The sequence below is a fragment of the Pteropus medius genome, unplaced genomic scaffold (genome assembly GCF_902729225.1).
Source record: "Pteropus medius unplaced genomic scaffold, Ma_sr-lr_union100, whole genome shotgun sequence".
NCBI classification, from domain to species: Eukaryota; Metazoa; Chordata; class Mammalia; order Chiroptera; family Pteropodidae; genus Pteropus; species Pteropus medius.
In genome coordinates this window covers 28,465,212-28,488,465 of record NW_024354502.1, presented here as the reverse complement: position 1 = coordinate 28,488,465, position 23,254 = coordinate 28,465,212, and the positions used below count along the sequence as shown (strand labels likewise).

The 23,254-nt window shown below is 43.8% G+C and overlaps 1 protein-coding gene and 1 long non-coding RNA gene across 5 annotated transcripts in view; both read right to left on the bottom strand.

Annotated features, from left to right (window-relative positions):
- The window catches only part of PLEKHA2 (pleckstrin homology domain containing A2), a 68,156-nt gene that overhangs the window by 22,027 nt on the left and 22,875 nt on the right, over nucleotides 1–23,254 (bottom strand). For 3 of the 4 annotated variants that reach the window (XM_039853523.1, XM_039853521.1, XM_039853522.1), the window contains exons 2-5: nucleotides 22,128–22,291; nucleotides 8,932–9,024; nucleotides 2,100–2,148; nucleotides 580–677 (exon numbers count right to left, since the gene is read on the bottom strand). In XM_039853523.1, coding sequence (XP_039709457.1) covers nucleotides 580–677; nucleotides 2,100–2,148; nucleotides 8,932–9,024; nucleotides 22,128–22,268 — 381 coding nt within the window. In that variant the 5' untranslated portion in view covers nucleotides 22,269–22,291. The remainder of the gene's footprint in view (nucleotides 1–579; nucleotides 678–2,099; nucleotides 2,149–8,931; nucleotides 9,025–22,127; nucleotides 22,292–23,254) is intronic. The other variant, XM_039853524.1, reaches the window with a different exon arrangement.
- Nucleotides 20,208–22,121, bottom strand: LOC120595425 (uncharacterized). The gene is made up of 2 exons (XR_005650822.1): nucleotides 21,437–22,121; nucleotides 20,208–20,391 (listed from the first exon to the last, which is right to left on the bottom strand). It is a non-coding gene; the product is annotated as an uncharacterized LOC120595425 (long non-coding RNA).

Sequence of the window (23,254 nt, the reverse complement as noted above, 5' to 3'; positions counted from 1 at the left end):
TTCCTACTCTTCTCCCCTTTTTTCCCTTGTATGTCTAAGGAAGAAGAAATGAGTTCTTCGTCAACCAAGTCAAAGAAAGCGAGAGCACTTATAGCGCAGTCAGTGAATTAGTTCAGTGATGTTTTTAAATGGAACGCTTTGGAAGGACAGGCTTGTGGGTGGCCTGGACTGATCCCCCAGGCCAGCTCTTACAGTAAGAAGAGTATTCCCTTAAGCCAGGACAAATTCTGACTTTCTTCCTTATGTTTTGCCCTTTATTCTACTTCTCATAGTCAGCAATCCATTTTCCAATCCTACCACTTTCTAAATCAGCATTACCCAAAACACAACTGACCAGGGGTCCTCCCGGAAGCACAAAGCAGACGCTCCATGAACTTCCCCTTGAACTTGATTCTAACCCCAACTCTCAGTTCAACTTGCGGTCAGTAAGCCAAGGTGTAAGAAGAGGTATGGGAACTGGATCTGGAACAAGCTTCTGAGAAAGTCCCTGCTGCCATCAGAGTTCTTCCTCACCCAAACAGGCCACATGCTGGGAAGAGACACTGAACCCCTCCAGAAAGGAAAAGGAATCATACGTACAGTGATTTTGCTGGCGTGGTTCAGGGCTTCAACCCAGTCCTTCAGATCTTTCTGGTCATTGGCTTGAAGAAAATACCTCTGAGAGAGGGCATTGATGACTGCAAAAGTCACAAGTAAGAGGGAGAAAACTCCAGGTCAGGACGTATGCAACACAAAAAGACTCCACAAAACTAAGGTGTTTGAAGTAGTAGGGTCCCCACAAAGCTGAGGAAGACTTTTCCCATGGTGCAAAGTCACCGCATGAATATTCGGGAAGCGTCAGGCTACACTGCTCTCTCTATTTAAAGTGTGGATTATTCCACTGGCCACAAGAATGATACCTGACATTACCAACAACCTTAATATGCTGTTGTGCAGTGATGAGGCTGCCAGTCTGCCACATGCTCGAACTACTTTTCAGAGGTGCAAACAGATTTATATTCATGATGATACATATATCATTTTGGTTCCAATGCTCCTTGTTTCCACGGACACAACTGGCCTAGGTTAAGAGTCTCGTCTGTGGTTGGGAAATGGAACAAAGCTTACCTGAGATCAAATAATCAAATCTGTGACCTTGACTTCATTTTCAACCTGTCCTTTCCTCTGAGCACTCCATTAAGTCAACAATTTACTTCTGGATTCATAATTTTTTTAAAAATAGATCTGCTGACCACAAAATCTGAGAGTGTCATTTTTAAGCTTAGCGATGCTATTTGAAAAAAAGATAGGGGAATGAGAGCACCAAAGAAGTTTGAACCAACCTGAAGTTGGGAGAGAGGACAGCTCAAGGGGCCATTTTATTCTCCTAGCATAAATGAGCCTGAACTAAAAAAAGGTGAGAACCATGGGGCAGACACAGAATTCAGTAGCTCATTCATTCATTCTATAAATATTTACCAAGGATCTACTACGTGCCAGAACCATGCTAATGCTGAGGATACAGCAGTGACAAAGCAGAGAAGTATCCCTGCCTTCATGAGCTTACATTCAGAGTCACCCTAGATACACAACAGAAACTACCTGTTAGCATTTCTTGTAGCATTTAGTACAGTTCTAAAAACACAGTGGGAGCCAAATAAATACTGATGATTCAATAACTTGAGACATCCACTGAGTTATCTGTTTCCTGTGTTACCCCCAACACTGTCACTCGTTTGGCAATACTGAGACCCCTGTAAGAATACTCCTTTTCTCTTATCTTCCCAACTTTCCCAAGTCTCTATTTTTCCTGAGCATACCACTACTGAGCTCTGAGCTGAGGGTTCCTAGAAGCTTCTAATCGATACCTTGCACTCTGCCCGGTGGAGTCAAGAGAACCTGGAACCCCAATGGTCCGTGTACCTCTGTCTTATGTTATTAATAATCTTTGTGGCGAGACCAAGGAAAGCAGCATCACTTGAGACCCAGGAACATCACTGTGACTGAAGTCACTCATACACACAGGGTGTAAGTCACATGTGATCACAGGACTGTCACTGTGCAAAAGAGGAAGCGGCTGTAGAAGTGTCAGAAAACCCATCCCCTGGCTCAGTACTCACCAAAGCAAAACGGAGTTTTTGGTTTCTGCTTTGGGGTAGCTATGCTCACCTAAGTCAAATAAAAAATAAAAGAAACATGAATACGTTTATACCAGTATTATAAAGCGCTTTTTTTCCAAATGTTTTTATTAGGAAACTTTTCTTACAAAAAGAAGCATAGATAAAACATGTGTGAACACTTTAAAGAATAATAATTAAGTGGAGACCCTGTACTCACCGTTCAGATTTAAAAACGGGACACTCTCAGTCCTATTTCTTAGAAGTCTTTTGCCCCTCCCTGAAAGAGTCCTATCCTCACCCTTCAGAAATGATCACTATCTTGATGTCTGTGTTAATCTTTACCTTTGCAAAACACTTTTAGAAGCCACTGAGTCCTGACAAAATTTTCTCTGAACCAAAAAACCTATACTGGCCCCAATCACACTAGCAAGATTCCACTTGCCGCTTAACCACCAAGTCCCATCCCTAAACAGTTCTCCAAACCAAAAGTAGTATTGCTGCAATGTAGATTCCAATTAGAGCTCACAGAGAGATTAGGCCGCATGTCTCTCACCACATTTGGACACACTGATCAATTTCCTATATATCTACCCTGACTGCTCAACCATGAAAACATGTTCTTCCCGCATGTCCCAAGAGGGGCTGATGGAATCCGAGAGCATAACTATGCATTTAAGAAAAGGGCACAAGAAAGTACAAAGATTTCTACACCTCTCGTTTGATTTCATCTTGCTTTTTCCATCCTATCCCTGGCACGTACATTCCTGAGTATGTGCCTATGTAAGCCCACCTTGCTCAGGATCAAATACACTGAAAAGATAAAGGAAAGCAACTCATATTCCAACTCATATGCCCACAAAGATTAGGTGACTGACTACCTTTGATGCAAGCTGTACCTCCCTGGAGCAGACCTCCACCACTGTAACTGGGATTTCTAAGGGGCCAGCCACCTTCTCCCAGGACCAAGGCTAAGAATTATTACCACATGATCCTCCTGTGGACACCATTCTCTCAATCCCCTCTCCAGCCAAGGGCATTCTACTTGTTCTCACTTTAACAGAAGGCATGAAGTCAGGAGCTAAAGAAAAACTCTCAAGTCAAAATTAAGGTCTCTTCTTGGCTCGCAGTTGCTAAGGGTCTGATAATGACTGACCCACCAATCTGTCTGGATTCTCACTCTTGGCTCTAAGTTCTTTCTGTAGACCTAGCCAGATTCCTTAACAACCAAAATTAATCCTGCCCCAAATACTTAAGATGGAAACTGAGGTAGCGGCCTATCAAAGGAAGGACGGGCAGTATAGTCTGGCTGTGGTACCCGAGGGCCATGGCTCAAATCCTAGGTGTCCCACTTGTGTGACTCCCATTTCTTATTCCACTAGATAGAGATAACACCATATTGTCATAGAGCTATTGTGAGGACTAAATATGATATAGTGCAGGTGAGGTACTTAACCCATTCTGTCACACAGAAGCTGCTCAATAAAAGAGAAACCATTTGTTGCTTCTTATACCTTATTTCCTTTAAAATCCTATTCCACATTATTAATACAAGCAGTGGCATCCCTGGCACTATGGGAAAAATGCTGAGAGCCTGGGGAGTGCCTCAGGGGCATACAAAAAATGTATGAGACCTGAAAAAATGCCTGGTCTCCAATATACAAAACGAATATGGCATCCTCAACATTAATCAATACTCAATTAAATGTCTATATAACATTTATAGCAACCTCGCTGACAAGTACATAATTAAATGTCTTTAAGATGTCACATTTAGTCGACTTCATCAACGTTTCATTTAAACATTCACTAAAATTTCATTACATTTGAAAATAATTAGTAGCTTTGATTTTCTTAGTTCACAAGACTCCACGGGTATGAAATCTGCCGAAAAATTAGAGCCAATCATAAATTAAATGAGTTACTCATAGCCAAATCATTCCAAAAGTAAAATGATTAAAATCCTCTTTAATATTTTATAGCTAAACAATTATATTTAATAAGAAATGTGTTGTGACAGAAAGAAATCTAACTATGGGTGGTGAATACACAATGCAGTATACATATATATATGCCTTACCTTTGAATTGTACACCTGAAACTTACTGGATTTTGTTAACCAATGTCACCATAATAAAAATAAATTTTTTAAATAAAGAAAATAAAATAAGATTTAAAAAAAAAAAAGAAATGTGGGTATGTTTTGAAATGTTTACCATGATGTGAGGTGAAAGCCATCGGGCCTAAGAAAGCCTAAATAGTCCTGAAAAACATGAAGAGTTAAGCAAAGGTGAACCTGCACATCCTAAGTTCATACCAACTATTTGAACCCAGTCAAGTTTTCACCACTCCCAGAAACTGTGCACTGGAGCTCCGAGACACCACAGTCTTGGTCCCCATGATATCTTATTTTTCTGGGTTTCAGACCCTGAAATTTAATCTGAACCACAGTGTATGCCTTTATTCTGCTTGCGTCTGATGTTCTGATCTGTCAGTGACTCATTTTCTTCCTCTGCATCGATGTTCTTCCCCAAGCATCCATGTTCCTGCCAGCCCTCGTGCCCATAAACTGCATTCCTGCCCTTAGTTCCTGTATCACCCTGACCATCATAGGACTGTCTTAGCCATCCCGACCCTTAGAACCCACTTATCTCACGCTCTTCTACTTTTGGCTTTGGAATAACAATGAAAAGCTGGCTCTCTGAGACCTTCTCCAGCTTATAAGGAGACTCTTTCTCCCAGAACCTGACAGTTACCATCAACTATATAGGGCATCATCAATGGATACTTTCACCCTGGCTGGATGACACAGTCCACTTTGACCATGACTTATCGCCTGCCTATAATGCAAAAATGCTATGCACGTGCTTATTACAGGAACTGAGGCTTTCAAAGAGATTGCCTGGTTCTTTTATTGTTTGTTTGTATTTGTTCTCCAGTTTTCAGTCAGGGGGTATGCATGATTATATGCATGCACATCTATAATTTGCCTCATGCTTCACGGCTTACCACAGAAGGATTATTTGGCAAAGCAGCTCCTTGCTAAATTAACATCAGTTCTAGTTCTGCCCTGATGTACCCTGATTAACAGAGCTGAAATGAAATTACTAGACCCCTTCTTATAGTCACAGAATGGCAAAAGAAGAAGATGATATCATCTCCCCCTTGGAGAGAAGGACTAAAGTGAGGGGTCTCATTTACTATGGACAGGTAGCTCTGGCCTCCCCGACATCCTGGTGACTGTGAAAGCAGAATCCTTGGCCCCTGGGAAGCATAACCCCTCTACACACACACCCACCACATGTTGATAATCAAGCCAGGCTGTGCAGCTTCCTTCAGATGTAGTGAAGGAGCAGAAAATCCTGAAGAAGTATGATTGACAGGCTGACTTTAGTAAGAGAAGCCAAGCGCAACTATCTGCATGCTCCAAGGTGGCCACAGTTGAGTACCTGCGCAACTGTGGTTGACGAGCAGATCCTAGATTATGCAAGCAGTGAGAGGAGGTCGGGGATGTGAAGGGGGAAATGAGCACGGGTCTCAGAGAGTGACACAGATGAGGCCGCTCCACAGTGAAACACTCTCAGGAACCTGCTCTTATCAGATCAAAAACAGACCACAGGAGCAGCCAGCTCATCAGTGGCAGGGCTCTGCTAGCCAGCCCCACCCTGTCTGCCTTTGGCCGGAAGTGAAGCTGGGGCCCTTCAATCCGAGCAGCAGCAGCAGAACAAGGTCTTACAGCTCTGGTGAAATTCTGAACCCGTGTCCAGAGTGACCCTGCCCCATGAGGTGGCACCAAGAGCAAGAGAAGCAGTCATCTATCTACAAAGAATGATTGGAGGGGCTCTAAGTAGGGGTGTCTGGACCAATCATGGGGTCAATGAGCCCTAAAATTACAGGCGAAACCACAGTGTATGCACACTATACATACTTTGCCTGGAAAATGAGTCCATACTTTTCATAAGACTCTCCAAAGAAAAGACCCACCCAAAAGGTTAAGCATGTGGGCCCTGAGATAAAAGATTCATTTGATATGAACCCTGAGAAGGAATTTATCTGCTGAGATGGACTCCTAATAGTCAACTGAGGGCCCAAATTTTATAAATAATGAGTCTAGTGGCCATCTGCTGACAGGGGCTTCTCACGTACTCTGTATACTGGAAAGAACCTCAGACTGAACTCAGCTTCCTACATTATGCCCTGCTCCATTACGCCCCTTGAGTCAATTATTATAAGGGAGTTTCTGGTTTTGTCTTTCAACCAATGAACTGAGACCTGCATTGTCCAATAAGAATTACATAATTATATCCTCTCAATATTTAAACCAACTAATCAAAACTGCTCCATAACAACCAATCAGGATGCGTAATGCTGACAAATCAGGATTGCATGTTTTGCACCGCTAAGAACTGCACAAATTTGGATACGCTTACATAAAACAGATCTAACTGGGAAACTGGGCAGGAACTTTCTCTGTAAAATTTAACACACTTTTAGTTTCTGTCAGAGGCTGCATCTCCCTAGTTTGCAAACTATTCACCTGAATGAAATCTTTCCATTTTCTAATATTTGGGGAGTAATTTTTGTTGACAGAAACCACTGTTCTATGGGGGGGGTGGGGAGGGTCTTCCTTAGAGATACTGAGGGCAAAAGCCCTGACAGAAAGGGACACAAGCTGAGGGTAGGGTAGTGGGTTGGCTGTGTAGAAGAGAAGGGCCATCAGGCAGAGTGAGAAGGTAGGTGGCACCAAAGGCCAGCGTCAATTATTTTCTAGTTTGCCCAAGAACTGGTTGTGCTGCCACTGATGCCCTGGATGACATCAGGTCAAGAACTTTCATCTCTGTTGGCCTCTCTAAAGCAGTGGTCCCCAACCTTTTTGGCAGCAGGGCCCAGTGCTCCTATGGGAATCTAATGCCTAATGATCTGAGGTGGAGCTGAGGCAGTGATGCTAGCACTGAAAATACAGATAAAGCTTCACTTACTTGCCTGCCACCCACCTCCTGCTGTGCGGCCTGGTTCCTAATCTGCCACAGACTGCTACCTGTCTGCGGCCCAGGGGTTGGGGGCCCCTGCTCTAAAGGACTCCATCTCCCCAACACTAGTCCCCACAAAAGAGCTATGAACAGAGGCCACACATATACCACAAACAAGGCTAAAACTGTGGTTAAATGCTTTACTCTGAAAGGGAATGCCTAGGGGTTAACAATAAATAACCTGGAATGCTGAATTGGATAATGGTACCATGGCTAAATGTTTTTCTGGGAAAACCCTGCTTTCTGGCATTGGGTCAGGCAGGAGTTAAAGGCCCTCAGCTCTGTGTAACCTGACCCACGGCAGCTGTGGGTTTTTCAAAAGACCCATCTGGGCCTGCCTCTCCCATGAAGGACTAAAAGGCAGGTCCATCCTTTTAAAACAAGGTTGCCTCCAAACCTGAGAATTCCAAAAATCCCATCTGAGCTGCATTTATAAATCACAATTCAGCAGATTATAGTCATTCTTCCCCCCACTGAACAAACAAACAAACAAACAAACAAACAAAAAACTTTCCAAACCCTCTCAAACAGAAGCAGGTTTGGGGTTTCATTAATACTGAGGCTCTCTGCTTCTCCTCTCAGAATTCTCTTTCCTGGAGAAATGACCTAATGAGCTCATAGCAAGTCCAGACAGGAGAAGGGAGGGCCCAAGCCCCTGGCCTGACTGGTCCACGAGGCAGCCACATTTCTTACCATGAGGCATGCACAAAGCTGCACTCTCAAAGGCCTGTCCCCCTTCCCCCAGGTCATTATCTTCTTTCTCTAATCTGCTCAGACACTGCCCTGTGTGTCTGCCTCTCTGCACCCAGCTGTGTCTGCCAGACTCTCCTGCAGCCGCTGCAGCTGCCTCCACCTCCATATCCGCCCGCTGACCAGCTGAGATAGAGAGATGAAGTCCCTCAGATTAGGGTCCCCTCCATCCCATTTGAAACACCTAAGGGCTAGAGATCCTGGACAAAAAAAGCAGAGGTCCCCAAGAGGCCTGAAGTGAGGGTGCATGGGGAGAGCAGGACTTCCTGAAACAGTGCTGGCTGGGTGCCACCTGGCTCTTCTCACTGGACAAAGAGTTCCTCTTTCTGGCAAGGATCTAAATTCCCTGGCCATTTTTTTTTTTTATCATTGCTGTATCACGGGTCGGTCCTGGGGCCTGCTCCAGGAAGGGGCTGCTAAAAGAAGCTGAATCCAGCAGCTACATGGGGGCATCAAAAACCAGCCCCAGCCCTCACCCCCAGGTCTCAGCACCAAAGAGGGGCTGCTCTCACAATGTCTGCACAAACTAGACCAGGGGGTGGCCTGTCAGCCCGCCTGCCAGACTCTCCAGCAGTTATTTGACTGCTGAATGGCTTCCTGGTACATCTTAGTACGTTTTCAGGGCATTTATAGCCTTCCATCAGCAGTAATCCTGTCCAGGTGATAGATAAAATTCCACACAGCCCCAATTCTTTCTGAGCTGCTCCTATTTAATTATACCCTTTGGGAGAATCCTTCAGTCACTGGGGTTTTTATTTTGTTGTTGTTTTCGTGTTCCTTCTTGCCCCAATTACAAAAAATGTCACGTTCCACTCCTATCCCCACCGCCTATACCTCTTCTGCCGAAGCTAAGAACATCTCTGACTGTTGTGTCTCAGGAGTCCGAGGCTGCAGGCCCACCCTCCAAGAACCTGCTGACCATACTCCACCCAGATGCAGGGCTTCACAGGCAGCCATGAGGAAGGGAGAGCACTTTACTGCCCATGCAACACCCCCATATGCTAAAGCCCAAAGAATTTGACAGTTCCTCCTGTATAGATACCAAACCTACTTACAGAATATGGATTCCCAGAGCTCCAGGCCAATATTACCTTTGAGATATAGGTCAGCTGCAAAGATCCAACAGCTCCTGCCCCAACTGCCAGGTTCTGAAAGAAATATGTGTTTCATTTTTAAAAAGATGCTATGTGAGGCTGTGGAAACAGCACTAAGACACACAGGAGACCATAATTCTAGTTCTGTTTATGCCACTTACTGGCTTTGCAACCTTCAGCAAGTCACTTACTCATTCTTTAGCTCACTTTCCTCCCCTGCAAAACATGTAATTCTTGCCATGCTATGTGTGCTTACACATTACCCCACGGCCTTATCTATTATAGAGAAGTATCCTAGTACAGTGGTTAAAAGTGTGGGCGCCACCATTTGACTGTGAATAAGTTCCTTAACCACTAAACTTCAGTTTTCCCTTCTGATAACAATACCTACTACCTCACAAGGCAGTTGTAAGGATGAGTTAATACATTTAAGGGCACTTAGTATCATCCCTGGAACACAGACGACTCTCAACAAGTGTTAGTTATTATTTTTTTCTGTCCTGACTACTCTGATCTCTTTGTTGGCTTGGTCCTGTTTTATGCCACTTCAAATTGTTTTCATAATAAACAGGATACAGATTCACACAATGCAGAAATAAAAAATATAGCTGTTCAGTCTATTTAACGAGACTGTTACGAGTACCAAATGGAACGATGTCCATACACTATAAGACACAAAGGAAATGTACTATTAAAATGGCAAGAAACTTACCTTGGCACAATCTCTTTGGCTTTCTAATTTCTCTATCGTCAGAAATGAAGCCATGAAACAGGGGTGGTAGCATTCCAAAGAAATGGCCAAGAAATCACAGTTGCGGAGTTTCTAATTTATAACTTGGAATATCCACTCCACCAAAAAGCTGAAAACCTGTCCATAGCTCCTGGTGACCTCAAACTGTTTTCATAAGCTTAAAGAACCACCTTGAGCTCCCATTACCTTAGGTTATCTCAAAGCAATAAACAGATGAATCTTAGATAATGGGAATTTAGAAAATTTCCCAAAGGGTTAACAGTAAAATGACCTGTCATTCGGGAAGACTGCCCTTAAGAAATATCTTAGATGGGAAGGAAGAGTCCTTCTAGGGCCAATTATCTAAATTAACATATATCAGTTTGGAGTAAATGCAATGTGTGAAATGTCCTATTCGCAAGAAAATGGATAGGGGTAATACCATGCTAAAAGGATTCTCAGAGCCTTAGAATTTTAGAGAGAGAGTTCTAGAAAGGACATCACCCCGTTTTGCAATTGAGGCCAGTGAGTGGAAAAGCTGCCACTGGGTAACCATATTAGCATTTCAAATACGGATGATGTGATTTATACATTTTTTTTCAATTACACAGCGATTGTATTTATTTTTTTTAGGACACCTCTGTTGGGTAAAGAGAGACAGGCCTTGTAAGCCCCTAAATCAGAGTCCGAAAAGGAGCCACAGCACCCCCAAAAGGCCAGTAAGTGGCTTACTGTCCCCGAGAAGAATGGGAACCACTCTGGGCAAAGACTCAGCTTCACACAAAGTGAGACAGCCAAAAGCAGGCCCATGTCTGCCCAGCCTCCCAAGATGCACAGAGCCACAGGCCTCTGCTGTGCACTGAGCACATGGGCCACCCCTACCTCCAGTTTTGCACTTGAGGAAAACTACTTGTGAGTGAGGGGAGTTGTCCAAGGTCACATAATCAGTGACTTCCACTCCAAGGCCCTAGAAGCAGCACAGTGTAATTTAAAAAGCTTGAGCTGTTGGAATTCTAGCTGTGACATTACTGCCCTATAACTGTAGGCAAGTTTCTTTACCTATAAAACTGGGATTATAAACCTAGTTTCATAAGCTTGTTAGGAGAATGACATGAAAATACACAGAGAGCACCGAGCCATCGTGGTTCCTATCCCCCCGACCCGCATACTAATTACAAGATGCAGATACCAAGTCTCAGGCTAGTCTTGCACAACTCACTCTCCTCACCCCAAACCACAGCCCAAAGGCCTCCAGAGGCCTATCTTGAATTATGAGTGATGGAGTGGGATTTGGGGAACCATTCGGATACTAACTCCAAAGTAATGACAGATAGGAGCTGAGCAGATCTCAACTACTTCATCCTCTCCACCCCCTAGGGTTGCTCCACCCTCAGTCCCTTGCTCCCTTCAACAATCTTGCTTCCGAGAGAAAGAGACAGAAGCAGCTCTTCAGGCCAGTTACCCCAGGAGCCTGGGGTTGTCCTTCACCCCCAGCCCACCTACTGTCTGCTCCTAGGTTCATGGGCACCTCTTCTCCAGCATAAGAAGCCAGGAAAATATGACGAATGTCTAAAAAGGCAGCTTCCCCCCACCTTCCTCACCACCCAAGGGGAAATGAATTACAGGAGAAAACAGCCCCAAATTCACTGAGGCTTGATCCAGAGTGATGGCTCAGTGTCCACTCCAATTACTGGACCTAGAAGATTAATGGTGACAGCTTGCTGCCAGGGTGGCAGCTCCAGGCAGACACTTCCTGGCCAAGGAAGAATGCGCCAACATGCCTGAGCTGAGAGCCTCAGCAGCCAGATGTCAGGGCAGAAATGCCAGGAAGCAGCACCTGGGGAGGGGCAGGGTGGCAGAGACTAGCAAGCTGACTCTCCTGGCCACAGCTTCTTCTCCTATAGGGAAAGGACAAGAGGACCCACTTCACAAAGCCTGCTCCACTGACTGCAGCCTGCCCTGACCTCTCCTCACTGATTCCATGTACAGTGATCCTTCTCCAACTTTGGTGCACAACAGACTCTCCTGGGGAGCTTGTTTTAAAAGGCCCAGGCTCAAGCCTCACCCAAAAAACACTGAATCAGAATCAAGTGGAATGTGGGCAGAACATGTACATTTTTTTAATGTTCCCAAGTGATCCCTAAATAGGCCTAAGTTTGAGAACAACTGGTCTACATAACAAAATCTTGCCCTGGATTCTGTATTAGAGTATATTTTTTCTGTGAATTTAAGTATCTTCTTATCATATTTTAAGCACATTGAGGACATGAGTAGAATCTCATTCCTCTACACAGCAGACTCTTCAATTTTTAAATGAAAACACTATTTGCCTGGTGGTTAAGTTCCCAAACCAGTCCATGAATGCCTGGTACCTCACGGAGTACTGGAACATCACAGCTTCTATCCACCATTGGCAAACCACACTTCTTGGGAGACTTGCTCATGCTTCAAACCTGGGTGTCATTTGACTCTGCATTTCCCATGACCTGGGGCAGGGTTCCTGTAGGATAGGAATCTGGTGGTGGGAGCATGAAAGGACTGAGTCCCAACTAAAAGGAGGCCAAGGACCTGGGGAGAGGGAGTTGCAGAATGGGCTAGGAAGACGGACAGAAAGCATCTGAGATGAGAGTATCTGAGCAGCTGGGGAGTGGAGACAGAGGGTGGTGGAAGGCTGCTATGTGAATCACCTGGGGAGATTTTTAAACAAACTAATATTCATGTTTCATCCCTAAGGTTTTAACTGATCTGGGGTAGGGCCCAGGCACCTGTATGTTTTTAAAATTCCCTGGTGATTCCACTGTGCCACCGGGTTTGAAAACTACTGTTGCAGACACACTGTCTGGGCTGACTGCACTGGAGGTGCAGCAATTTGTGAGAGAAGGTACCACGTCCAGCGACAGCCCACAAAGTGACCCTGATTGCTGCACCAGCAGTAAAGAGAGAGGAGGAATAGAAGAGCAGGGCAGTGGGCAGGGAGAGAGAAGAGATTCCAGTTGCATGCATGGCAACCTGTACATTTCTAGGACTTCCAAATTTTCTGGAACAATGCAGGGTACAAAGCAGGTTCCTGTTAAATGACTGATGGTTTTATGAAGACACTGTCAACCAACATCTTGCTTTTTGTTCAAATTTTCTTCTGCCACCAAGGTTTTCAAAGGAGCTTCCATTCTCCCTGAATGGAAAACATAGGGTTGATTGTTTTCCATCACCAAGGAAGAAGCTGAGGTGCCCACAGAGAGATGTGACACACCTCCCATGATAAGCCTTTTTTTCTAGAAGCAACAGTATTTCTTGTCAAAATAGAAAAACGGTCCCATCTTCTCGTAAGAGTAACCAGGAGCACAAAAACGACCAGAAGACCTAACTATAGACCCATAAAATCACAGAATGTCAGCGCTAAAAGGTTCTGTTGGTGCTTTGTCATTCACCATGAGTTGTCCAAGGCTCATGTTGGAGAAATGTCTTATTCAAGAAGCCAAATGAAGACAGAGCTCACGACTCCCAACATCGACCTGACACTTTGACAAAGCATGGCTTGAGAAAGGAAGAAAGAAACTGACATGTACTTAGAGTCTATTATGCACCAAGTCTACTGCTAGGTACTTTTGCACATTGTCACTTAACCCTAACAATCCCATTTTACAGATAGAGAAACTTAAGGCTTGCACAGGTGAAGCAACTTGGCCAAAGTAACACAGGTACTGAGAAGGCAGGCCAGTATTCGAACCCAACCCTTCCTGATTCTCAAATCCCATGCACTTTCCTTTCTACCATGCCACCTCCCACAAGATAGTCCTTCACATGTACAAGTACCTGCTCATTATCTAAGAGTTGATGATCAATAAAAAGTAAATACAAGAGCAGGATCAGCAGGGTTAAACCAAAAGAGGCCCTGTAGAGTTGCCCAAGCTGGGCAGGGCAGGAACTAGTCAAACTGGCTCTTAGGTGCCAAACTCCAAAAGACCAAGAATTCAGAGAATGGAAAGGAGGAAGGAGAGATGCTGGTGCCTTCTTACTATCTCTTCTATTGCTCCAGGCTGCCTAGCTGACAGCAAGGAACACAACGGGCAGTCAAAACCAGCTTGCTGGTTAACTAATAGCAGAAGAAGGAAGGGAACATACATGGAAACCCCACGGCTAGGGCGTGAGCCACTGTGGCTGCCTATGGGCTCAAACCACCAAAAGCCAAGGCCAGACACTGACTCTCAGGAAAGGACTTACGAAGGGAAGAATGCAATTCTCTCTGCCCCACATTCCACAGCCCTCGTCCTGGCATGAGAGAATAACCAAAAGGAAAGTAACCAAGTTATTCCCAGGCATTAAGTGACCGAGGCAGTGGCTTTACCTGCTGCTCTGGTATCAAACACAACTCCTCCCTTTCATCCTTATAGCTCCACTTCCTAATATTACCTGGAGGAAAAGTGAAATGCCCATGGCTACTGTTTCCATTCTCTAGTTCAAATTATGCATTTAATCTTTCCCTTCAAGAAAAGTCAAATCTGTATCATAAACTGCTGTACTGGTGGAATGCTTTCATTCTATTATCTGGACATCTCATTCTTGTCGACATGCAGCAGCATCAGCTTTAGCCAGGATGAACTTCATGACATGTAAGTCTCTTGGCCACCACATTCCCAGCCCCTTTACTTCCTCTTCCGGTTCCAGTTGACAGTGATCTAAAGACACAGTCAAGGGCCTGGGCTCTAGCTAATACCCTGGACACACATTCAGGTTCCAAGACTCCAACTATTGGCCACCTAAATGGTTCTAAAACCTTAAACTCAATGAGCCAACTCCTTCACCCCTTTCCTCCACTCAGCCTCCTCCGCATTTACCTCAAAGTCAATCATTTGCCTTCCACCCTCTAACTGGTTCTCTTCCCACCTTCCCTATCTCAGCGACTGCACATGCTCTAAATCTTTGACTTCTCTACTTCACCCTTTCGTCAGTCACCAACCTCGCCATTTTCTTCCTTCATATGGTCTTTAAATCTGTCACTTCCATGCCCTTCCCACCACTGCTGGAGACACATAAGGAAGCTGTAGGATAAATCTCCAACTCCAGGCTCTTCCCATTTCCTCATCCATCTGATGTCACGGCCAGAAAAAACTTCCTTAACAAATAACATCTTAACACTTTCGAGTTTATCAAAGCACTTCTACATATATTACTTTATTTAATCTCAGCAGCAACTATGTCAGAGATAGATAATTCATATCATTGACCGTATTTTACAGATAAGGCCAGGAGGCTCAAAACGATAAGTGGATGATCCCCTAGTTAATGTATTCATCAAGTTGTCCTGTGCTCAGCTGATAGAACTAATAAAAACGGGCTCTGAAGCTAAATCTAATATGCAGCCCTCAAACATACAAGTGCCTGCTCTTCCTTAGAGACATTATTTTAATAATAAAATGGCATTCTTGTATATAGACATATAAAATACATAAAAATAGATGTACATAGTAGACATATTAAACAAATGCTAAAGCTTAAAATTTAAAGCAAAATGTAACAATACAACCAAAGACAAACTTTAAGAAAATTCAGAACGGTTGTCACCATGGTTCTGTATTAGCTGCTTGGACTTTAATACCAAGTAGTGCTATTAACATGATTGTCCAAAAGTGCTTCTAAGTTTTTACTTTTTTAAAATTTAGATAAAATACACCTTGTAATAAAGACAAGAGTTGCTTTAAAAAATAAGATTGCTATAGAAAAAACAAAATTGCATTTCACAGTGTTTTCTGTTAACTCTCAAAAAGTCCACATGCAATTTTAATTCTAAAAACATTAATTTAATAATAATTAAGCCTAAGCAAAGTTTGCATTTTAGTCAAAGTACAGCTCGGTCACTTGAAATCTTCTTTTAGGATTTTTTTCCGAAAGGAATTCTGCATTCTTACTCTAATACGATATAGACAAAAGCATGTCAGAAATTCTACTTAACTCTGAAATCATGTATCCACATGGATAGTTCATATACCAATTAAACAAAATCTCTGAATTAAAAACACTTTGCCTAAATAAATAATTATTGAACATCTGAGACTATCATGATGCTTGTATATGCAGAGAATCTCTCTCTGGACAGACACACAAGAAACTGGTAATACTGTTTGCCTCTGGCTAGGGGAATATGTATGTACCTAGGGAACAGGAGTGATAGGGAGAAACTTGTAACTATATATCAGCTTTCCCACATTTCAAATTTTGCACCATGTGCATGTATTGGCCAGTTTTTAAAAAAAGTTTTCTTACCAGTTCTTGGCATTTTGACAGGATAAAGCATATTAAACAAAAGCCTTTAAAATATTGTTCCATTTCAGCAAAATTTTGCTCAAAGTTTCTGATACAGAAAACATAATTTAAAAAAAACACCAACTTTTTCCTATCTTTTAAGACAAAACTATTGTCCATTATACATTATGTACTAATGTAATTTCCTACCACTCTACTGTATTCTTTCTACTAAAATGCAGCCAAATATTCATCTTTTTGTCAACACAGCTAAAGTTCTTTGCCCCTTTCAATGAAAAGAATTGCTTTCAGCTTATTTTTTTTTAAAAAGAAAAAAAAGCAAAAAGCAAAGGGTTTTTATTGTGGCCTCAGAGATACCAGGAGAGATGCTATCTTTTTGGATATGATGGATATTTTGTTTCATAATTCACATCATGTCTTACATGGCCTTTGGAAAGTAAAATCATCTGGGCATTTTGGGACAAGAGAGTAAACACATTTTACAGAGTAAATTTGAAAAGAACAACAATCTAGTACAATATTGTTTTCATGCTTCTGTTGATCCTTTGTTCAGGGCTATATATTTTAGCCTTGCAATTACTTAGCCAAGTGGACATTAGAAGGGTGGAACATAAGTGCTGCTGTGCAACTAAAACATAGTTACTCTGTAGGTCACAGTAATAAAAAAGAGAAGCCTAATAAAAGAATTTCATCTTCTCTCTCATGATAGGGACCAACATTAAGTTAAAATACAAGTGCTGGAATTGGTACAGCCACTATGGAAATAGTATGGAGCTTCCTCATAAAACTAAGTATTGATCTACCATATGATCCAGCAATCCCTTTGGTATTTATCCCAAAGACTTGAAAACATATATCTGAAAAGACATATGCACACCGATGTTCATAGCAACATTATTCACGTGGCCAAGACAGGGAAGCAACTGAAATGTCCTACAATAGATGACTGGATAAAGAAGATGTGGTACATATATATGATAGAATATTACTCGGCTATATGAAGAGATGAAATGCTGCCATTTGCAACAACACAGATGGATCTTGAGATAATCATGCTAAGCGAAATAAGCTGGTCAGAAAAAGTTGCAAACCACATATATCACTTACATGTGAGATATAAATCTAAAAGCAACAAACAAACTCATGGACATGGACAGGAGGCTAGTGGTTACCAGATGGTAGTGGGGAGAGGGGGGTAGATGAGATAAAAGGGGTCAAATATGTGGTGACAGAAAGAAATCTATGAGTGGTGAATATACAATGCAATAATATATATGCCTTACTGTTGAATTGTACACTTGAAACCTACTGGATTTCATTAACCAATGTCACCATAATAAAAAAAAAAAATACAAGTGCTGGTGCCATCATATCATAGTAATGTTTTAAGGGAAATCCATCCAATGTCTGTTTCTATTCAAGAATTATTTGCATGCTTGATGTTGTAAGCATATTGATTTTTAAATGCATTTGCCAAATCAGTGGCTATAATCAATAATATTGAAACTTTCCATTTATAGGGGTCCTTTTTAGCTAATGGGTTTCATTCTAGATCAGCTTGGTGTCACCAGTGCCTGTATTAAAAAACCTTGATTCCTTACTTTATCACATCGATTCTAAATTCTGTCAGGCATTCAAGGCTGTATACCTGGCCCCAGCAGGCTGCCCCCTAACATGCACCCATTATATGTCCCGTGAGAAGACACTGTCTCTGGTCTCCCATCTGTTTGCCACTTTGCTGTGCTCACAATGACCATCACCTGCAGCTCTGCTTCAGAAGGCTGTCTTCAGGCTCCTGGGGCCATTTTGCCCACATGTGTAAAGCCAAAACCAGTGACTGTCCATCGGGGCATAGGGAAGTCCAGCTCCCCTGGGACCACCCTTAGGCCTCACTCACTGTGAGTCCCCCACAGCATCAGGCCAAGGCCTCCCTCTGCAGACTTACCCTGATCTCTCCCCAGCCTGCTTCCCAGAACTCTTGACAGACTCAGAGAAACATTTCTTTAATAAAGTACTTGCCGCAAATCCTCATCCCCAGGTCTTCTGGGGAACCTGACCTTAAACACCCTTTAAACAGGCAAGCTCGCCCTCCCTCCTTGGTGCTGCCTTTGGCCCTTAATGACTGCTGTTTCCCTCATGGAGAATGCCCTCCTCTTCCCCTTCCTCCAGGCTGCACAACAACCAAATGAGACATTGTAAGTGAAAACACTTCAAAACCTGTAAAGTGCTCTACAGATGCGAATCACCTATAGTAATAATCTCACCCCTCCTTCTAGATCTGGATCTAGTGCCATCCCCTCCAGGAAGGGGTGTCCTGCAGCTCTTCCTGCCACACTTTTATGTAATCACTTCTTTCTCCACCTATAGTGTAAGCTCCATGAAAGTGAAGACTTTTTGTCTTGTTCAGTGTTGAAGCCTCAACATCTAGACTGATGCTTGGAACACAACGCATGTTTAGTAAGTGTGTGTTAAATAGCATTGCCGAACTCCAGAATCTCGCTCTGTTCTCAGCCCTTCGGGAAATGGAGGCCCAAAAGCCATTTTAAGGACCACCTAGAGTGCCTATGGCCAAGAGAGGAGAAATGACCTGCTTATGTACAAAACAACTTAGTGGCAGAGCCAGGATCTGATCGTTCATCTCTTATCTCCCAGGCCTGAGAATTTTCCATCTAAGACTCCACCTCCAGACCCTACTCTTCCACAGATGGGCAACGACAGGGAACACTGCAACCCCTTCTTCTTCAACCAAAACATTGGCATTTGGGCAGTTCAACTTAATGATCGCTAACCTGTTACAAAGGTGGACTCGGATTTTTAGCACTGTAGTTTTGCCTCTGTTGTTTTCATCTCCCCAAATGAACCTGAAACTTCCTAGTGGCAAAGACCTCGCTCACTGAGTTCACCTTCCACATTTGTGCTCAGACCTTGCCCAGGACTAAGCACAAACATCAGCAAGAAGAAGGAAGCAGACAAGGGTGAAGAGTGCAGACACTCAAGTCAGACAGACCTGGCTCCAACTCCAGCTCTGCAATTATTACCACCTGTGCAATCTTGAGCAAAGGCGATGAACTTCTCTGCACTCTGCATAGTCCTATGAGACTAATAGTCCCTGAGTCCCAGGATTACTGAGAGGACTTACTGAGATGATATATGGAAAGCATTTCTTACAATGGCTGGTATAAGGAAACCACCCAGTAAGTATACCTGCAGTTAGTAATAACAGTAATACCAGTGGTAGTGAAAACAGGCTCCATAAACACCAACCACCAAGTGGCTTAAACAGGCAAAGGTCAGATACCTGGGATCAGAAAACCTCCTGCTTGTTAATGTCTATTAATAACAGATATCGTATCAGATGTCTCCTTTTCCCTATAAATATAGGATTTTCAGTGGCAGATCAGAGTCCCCAGTGTCTCTCTCCATAGGGACAGATCAAAATCCTCTAGTTTGCTCTTGGAGATCACCTCAATTCACTTTCTCTCCTGACTCCCAGCACACTGCTTTGTCCCACTCTACAGAACTTGCATTTGGTTTAGGCCATGTCCCCAACCCCAGAAGAGCAGTGTCGGGGACTCTGCATTTCATAAAGGCTTCCTTTCCTACAGCCTCTTTTCTTGGCTCTCTTCAGTTTGTCCATTCATTCAATGAGCACACATTTATCAAATGCTTGACACCGTGGATCAAAAGCTAAACCAGATGAGGCCTCTGCCATCTAGAAGCTCCCAGCACTAAGAGTCCTCTGGCTTCTATTTCTTAATCAGAAACTACCTTTGAAAGCTTTCCTTACTCCCAAGCAATACTAAGATGACTGTCTCATTATCAGCAATAATAGCAGAAGAACTGGAGTCAGACTGCCATGGTTAGAATCCTGGCTCTGCCACTTTCTTATTATGTAACCATGAGTGAATTTCCTCCCCTCTCTGCCTCATCTGCCTCACCTTTAGAATCAGGACAATAATACCTACCAATTAGACTGTTGTCAGAATGAAATGAAAACCCAATGAACTCTTTGGAACAGTGCTTGGCACACGGTAACAAATGTTCACTACTATTATTTTACAACTTACAAAAATATCCGCTTTCAAGTCTAGAATGGTTGTTTGGCCATTAATACAACAAAGAGCTAAGCCAACAACTAAAGAAGTAAAACGTTCTGAAATATTGGTATGTCACAGCAAGACTCTCCTTTTTGAGGCATGTGCCAAGCCAGCTGAAATTTCTGCTTCCAGAGAAAATGTAAAGAATCTCCGACAGGGGCCACAAATTTTATTTGGTAACTCAAACTCAAAGAAGGCTCTAGCACCAAGAGCAGCCTGAGAGCTCAGTTGACAGAGAAGCACAGGAGGCTGCCCTGGGCAGGGTGGGACCTGCTGCAGCCGCTGATCCCAGGAAGGCAGCCTGACGCTCAGCATCCAAGGCTAGTGCAGGTCCTAGAACCAAGGGACAGTCAAATCAAAAGGCAGGACAGAACAAGGGAAATCCTGACAACGGGCAATATTCAAAAGAGCACAGATGGTGACACTGTGGTCCTGGGTGACATGTCACTGATAGAAGCCTGTGGCCCAGAGTCTGAAGGAAGGTCATTTCTCAGGGGAGGTAGCTGGCAACAGCTATGCAGGATTCCCCAAGCAAGTGAATATGAGTTAAGAGCAGTCCTAGTAGAAAGTATAGCACCAAGCAGATAAATCAAGACAAAAATGCATTCAAATTACCTGAACTGATATGGCAGGTGAGTGGGAGAAGGTAGACCAAGAAAAAGAGAAAGGGAATGATAAGACTCAGAGACCATAATTCACCAGGGCATGCCAGAAGCCAAGTCTACTGGCCACAAAGGATTGATTTCAAGTTCCTCCAACAGTGAATCTATTGACCTAGCTGTGGGCACCTGTGCAGAGCAAAGGCAGGAAAAATGATACAACAGGGCCCAAATCAAACCCCAAACCAAAACATTATAAGAGGCAAGCATTCCAGGCTAAAGCAAGGATGTTAGTGTCCGTGTGTGGGTATTATTCTGCATGCTCAGCACTTTAAATGAAAGTGAACAGCAGAAGGTCTATCAGGGATGTGGGCTGAAACAAAGGGCACAGTTCTATTTAGGGTTAAGACTTTCCTGGAGAAGGCAATTGGCGGCAACTGACCTCATTATATTTTCTGTATCTATAGTGTTTTTCTCTCAGCCATCAAATCTGGAGGGCAAATGGCAAAGGCCTCTAGAGAGTTAGTCCCTGCATAATGACTTAGAGACTCACAGGACTCTTTTTCCACTTCACATCTTAAAGTCCAAATCTATCCCCCAACTCTTAAGACTTTCCTCTTCCCATGCCTCTGAACCAGAGCCAGACCTCAGCTCCATACCCCTCCCTACCCCAACATAGTCATGACCCATGATCTTGCCAGTGCAAGGACCACACGTCTTGGGGGCCTCATTCAACCAAACTGCAGGGCAGTAAAAAGGAAAGAGCCAACAATACTCACATCACCAGAAAATGGACCTGAGATCCCAAATCAAAGGTAGAGCAACTTTTTTTCCAGACCAAGGATGACTCTAGGGACTTCCAATAAAACTTAGGAAGCCCCTGACGATTTCAGTATCCGAGACTCAGCTTTTTTTTATCTGTAGTACAGGGAAACAAAACTAGGTGACTTCCAAGGTCACCTCTAACTCAGTATTCTGACTCCTGACTTGATGCAGGAAACCACAGAAGTCCAACATTTGTCCAGCTCAAGGAACCAGGTCACATTCTCTGCTGGGGAGGGGCCCCAGACTAGAAGAGCAGGAGTGGCCACAAGGCCACAGCCCTAATAAGAAAGGTGAGAGGAAGTAAGCCATGCCTTGGAGCCTGGATCCAGCCTGGCTGGCCTCTGCCTAACTTTTCCAAGTGTTAAATTCCTAAGTGTGAGAAAAGACACCAGATCCCCTGGATCAGGAGAGCAAAGCTGCTCTCTCAAGCTAAAATCTGAGATGATATTCTGTGCACATGCATGCGTATGTGCAAATGTGCATGTGTGCATGCGTGAGTGTGTATGGAAAGGTTCTTCTCCTTACTGACCAGCAGGTTGGTGCTGCCCACGAGAGATGAAGCCCTTGAGGCTAATTCCAAGTGCATTCCTCCCAGGCAGTGACAGGCAGCCAGCCACCCTACCACCTTCCCCCACAGCCTCTCACCTGGGGGTTGTCCATGTACCAGAGAAGGCAGTTGGCCTGGGTGTCCAGAATAAAGTACCTCCGCAGAAACTTGCCACTGTTCTCATTCTCCTCGATGTCCAGAAACCCACAGATTCGGTTCTGCCGATCCACATAAGGCATTCCTGGGCTCTGCTCACATCACCCTGCATGGCAGGAGGGAGGGAGGTGCCAGTCAGAAGAAGGACCCTGCCTCAGGACCTGCAGGAACCTCACTCTGGCTCGACTCACCTCTGCAAGAAGTTGGGGTAGCACTTTCGCCGGCTTCCTTCCCCAGGGCACCAAATGTTCCACCCCAACCAAACTCTGGAAATCTCTATTGATCTCGTTCCATAAGCAGTCATGGAAACCCATTAACACGTGTCACCTAACTTTCCTGAGGCTCTTTATGTGCCAAGCAGAGCATTGGGCGACTTTACATACATAAAAGATATCAGCCTAGGCTTTGGGTCCGTCAGGGGCCTGGGTTCCAATTCCTGTTCTGGCTTCTTATTTCATGACCGCAAACTATTTAATCTTCCTGCAACTCAGTTTCTCCACCTATAAAATGGGTGTAATAACAGTACCTGCGCCTAATAAGATTTTGGTGAGATTTAAGTGCTTGGCACACATTAAGCACTTCATAAACACTAGATATTATTATTACTCTTCACAATAGCCTTGGAAAGTAGGTCATAACCTAATTTTATACATAAAGAAACTATCTCAGAATTCAGTCATAAAGAACAGCCCCTCTAGATCCATGAAAGGACCAAGGAACCAATCTGAGAGGCTCCTGGAACCTCGTGGCAGGGCACATCCCTCAGCCCCAGCTTCACTTAGTTCATTTTGCTGTTACCCAGAGGCCACCTGTAATTGAAAGAATGAACATCCTGCACAAAATAGCCTCATATCAGTCAGATACCTGCAGCCAGATCCCTTACTTCTCAGTGCCTTCCTGAACTAAGCTTCCATCCCAGCTTCAGTTTCACAAAGGAGCAAGTGTGAGTACAGGAAAGGGAAAAAGGTAGATATTAGCCAGGAGTTAGGAACAAACGCCAGGGGAGAAATTTTGTCTTCTCACAGACACTAGGTCACAGATGGGAAGGCAAGAGGCCCGCTGTTGGTTG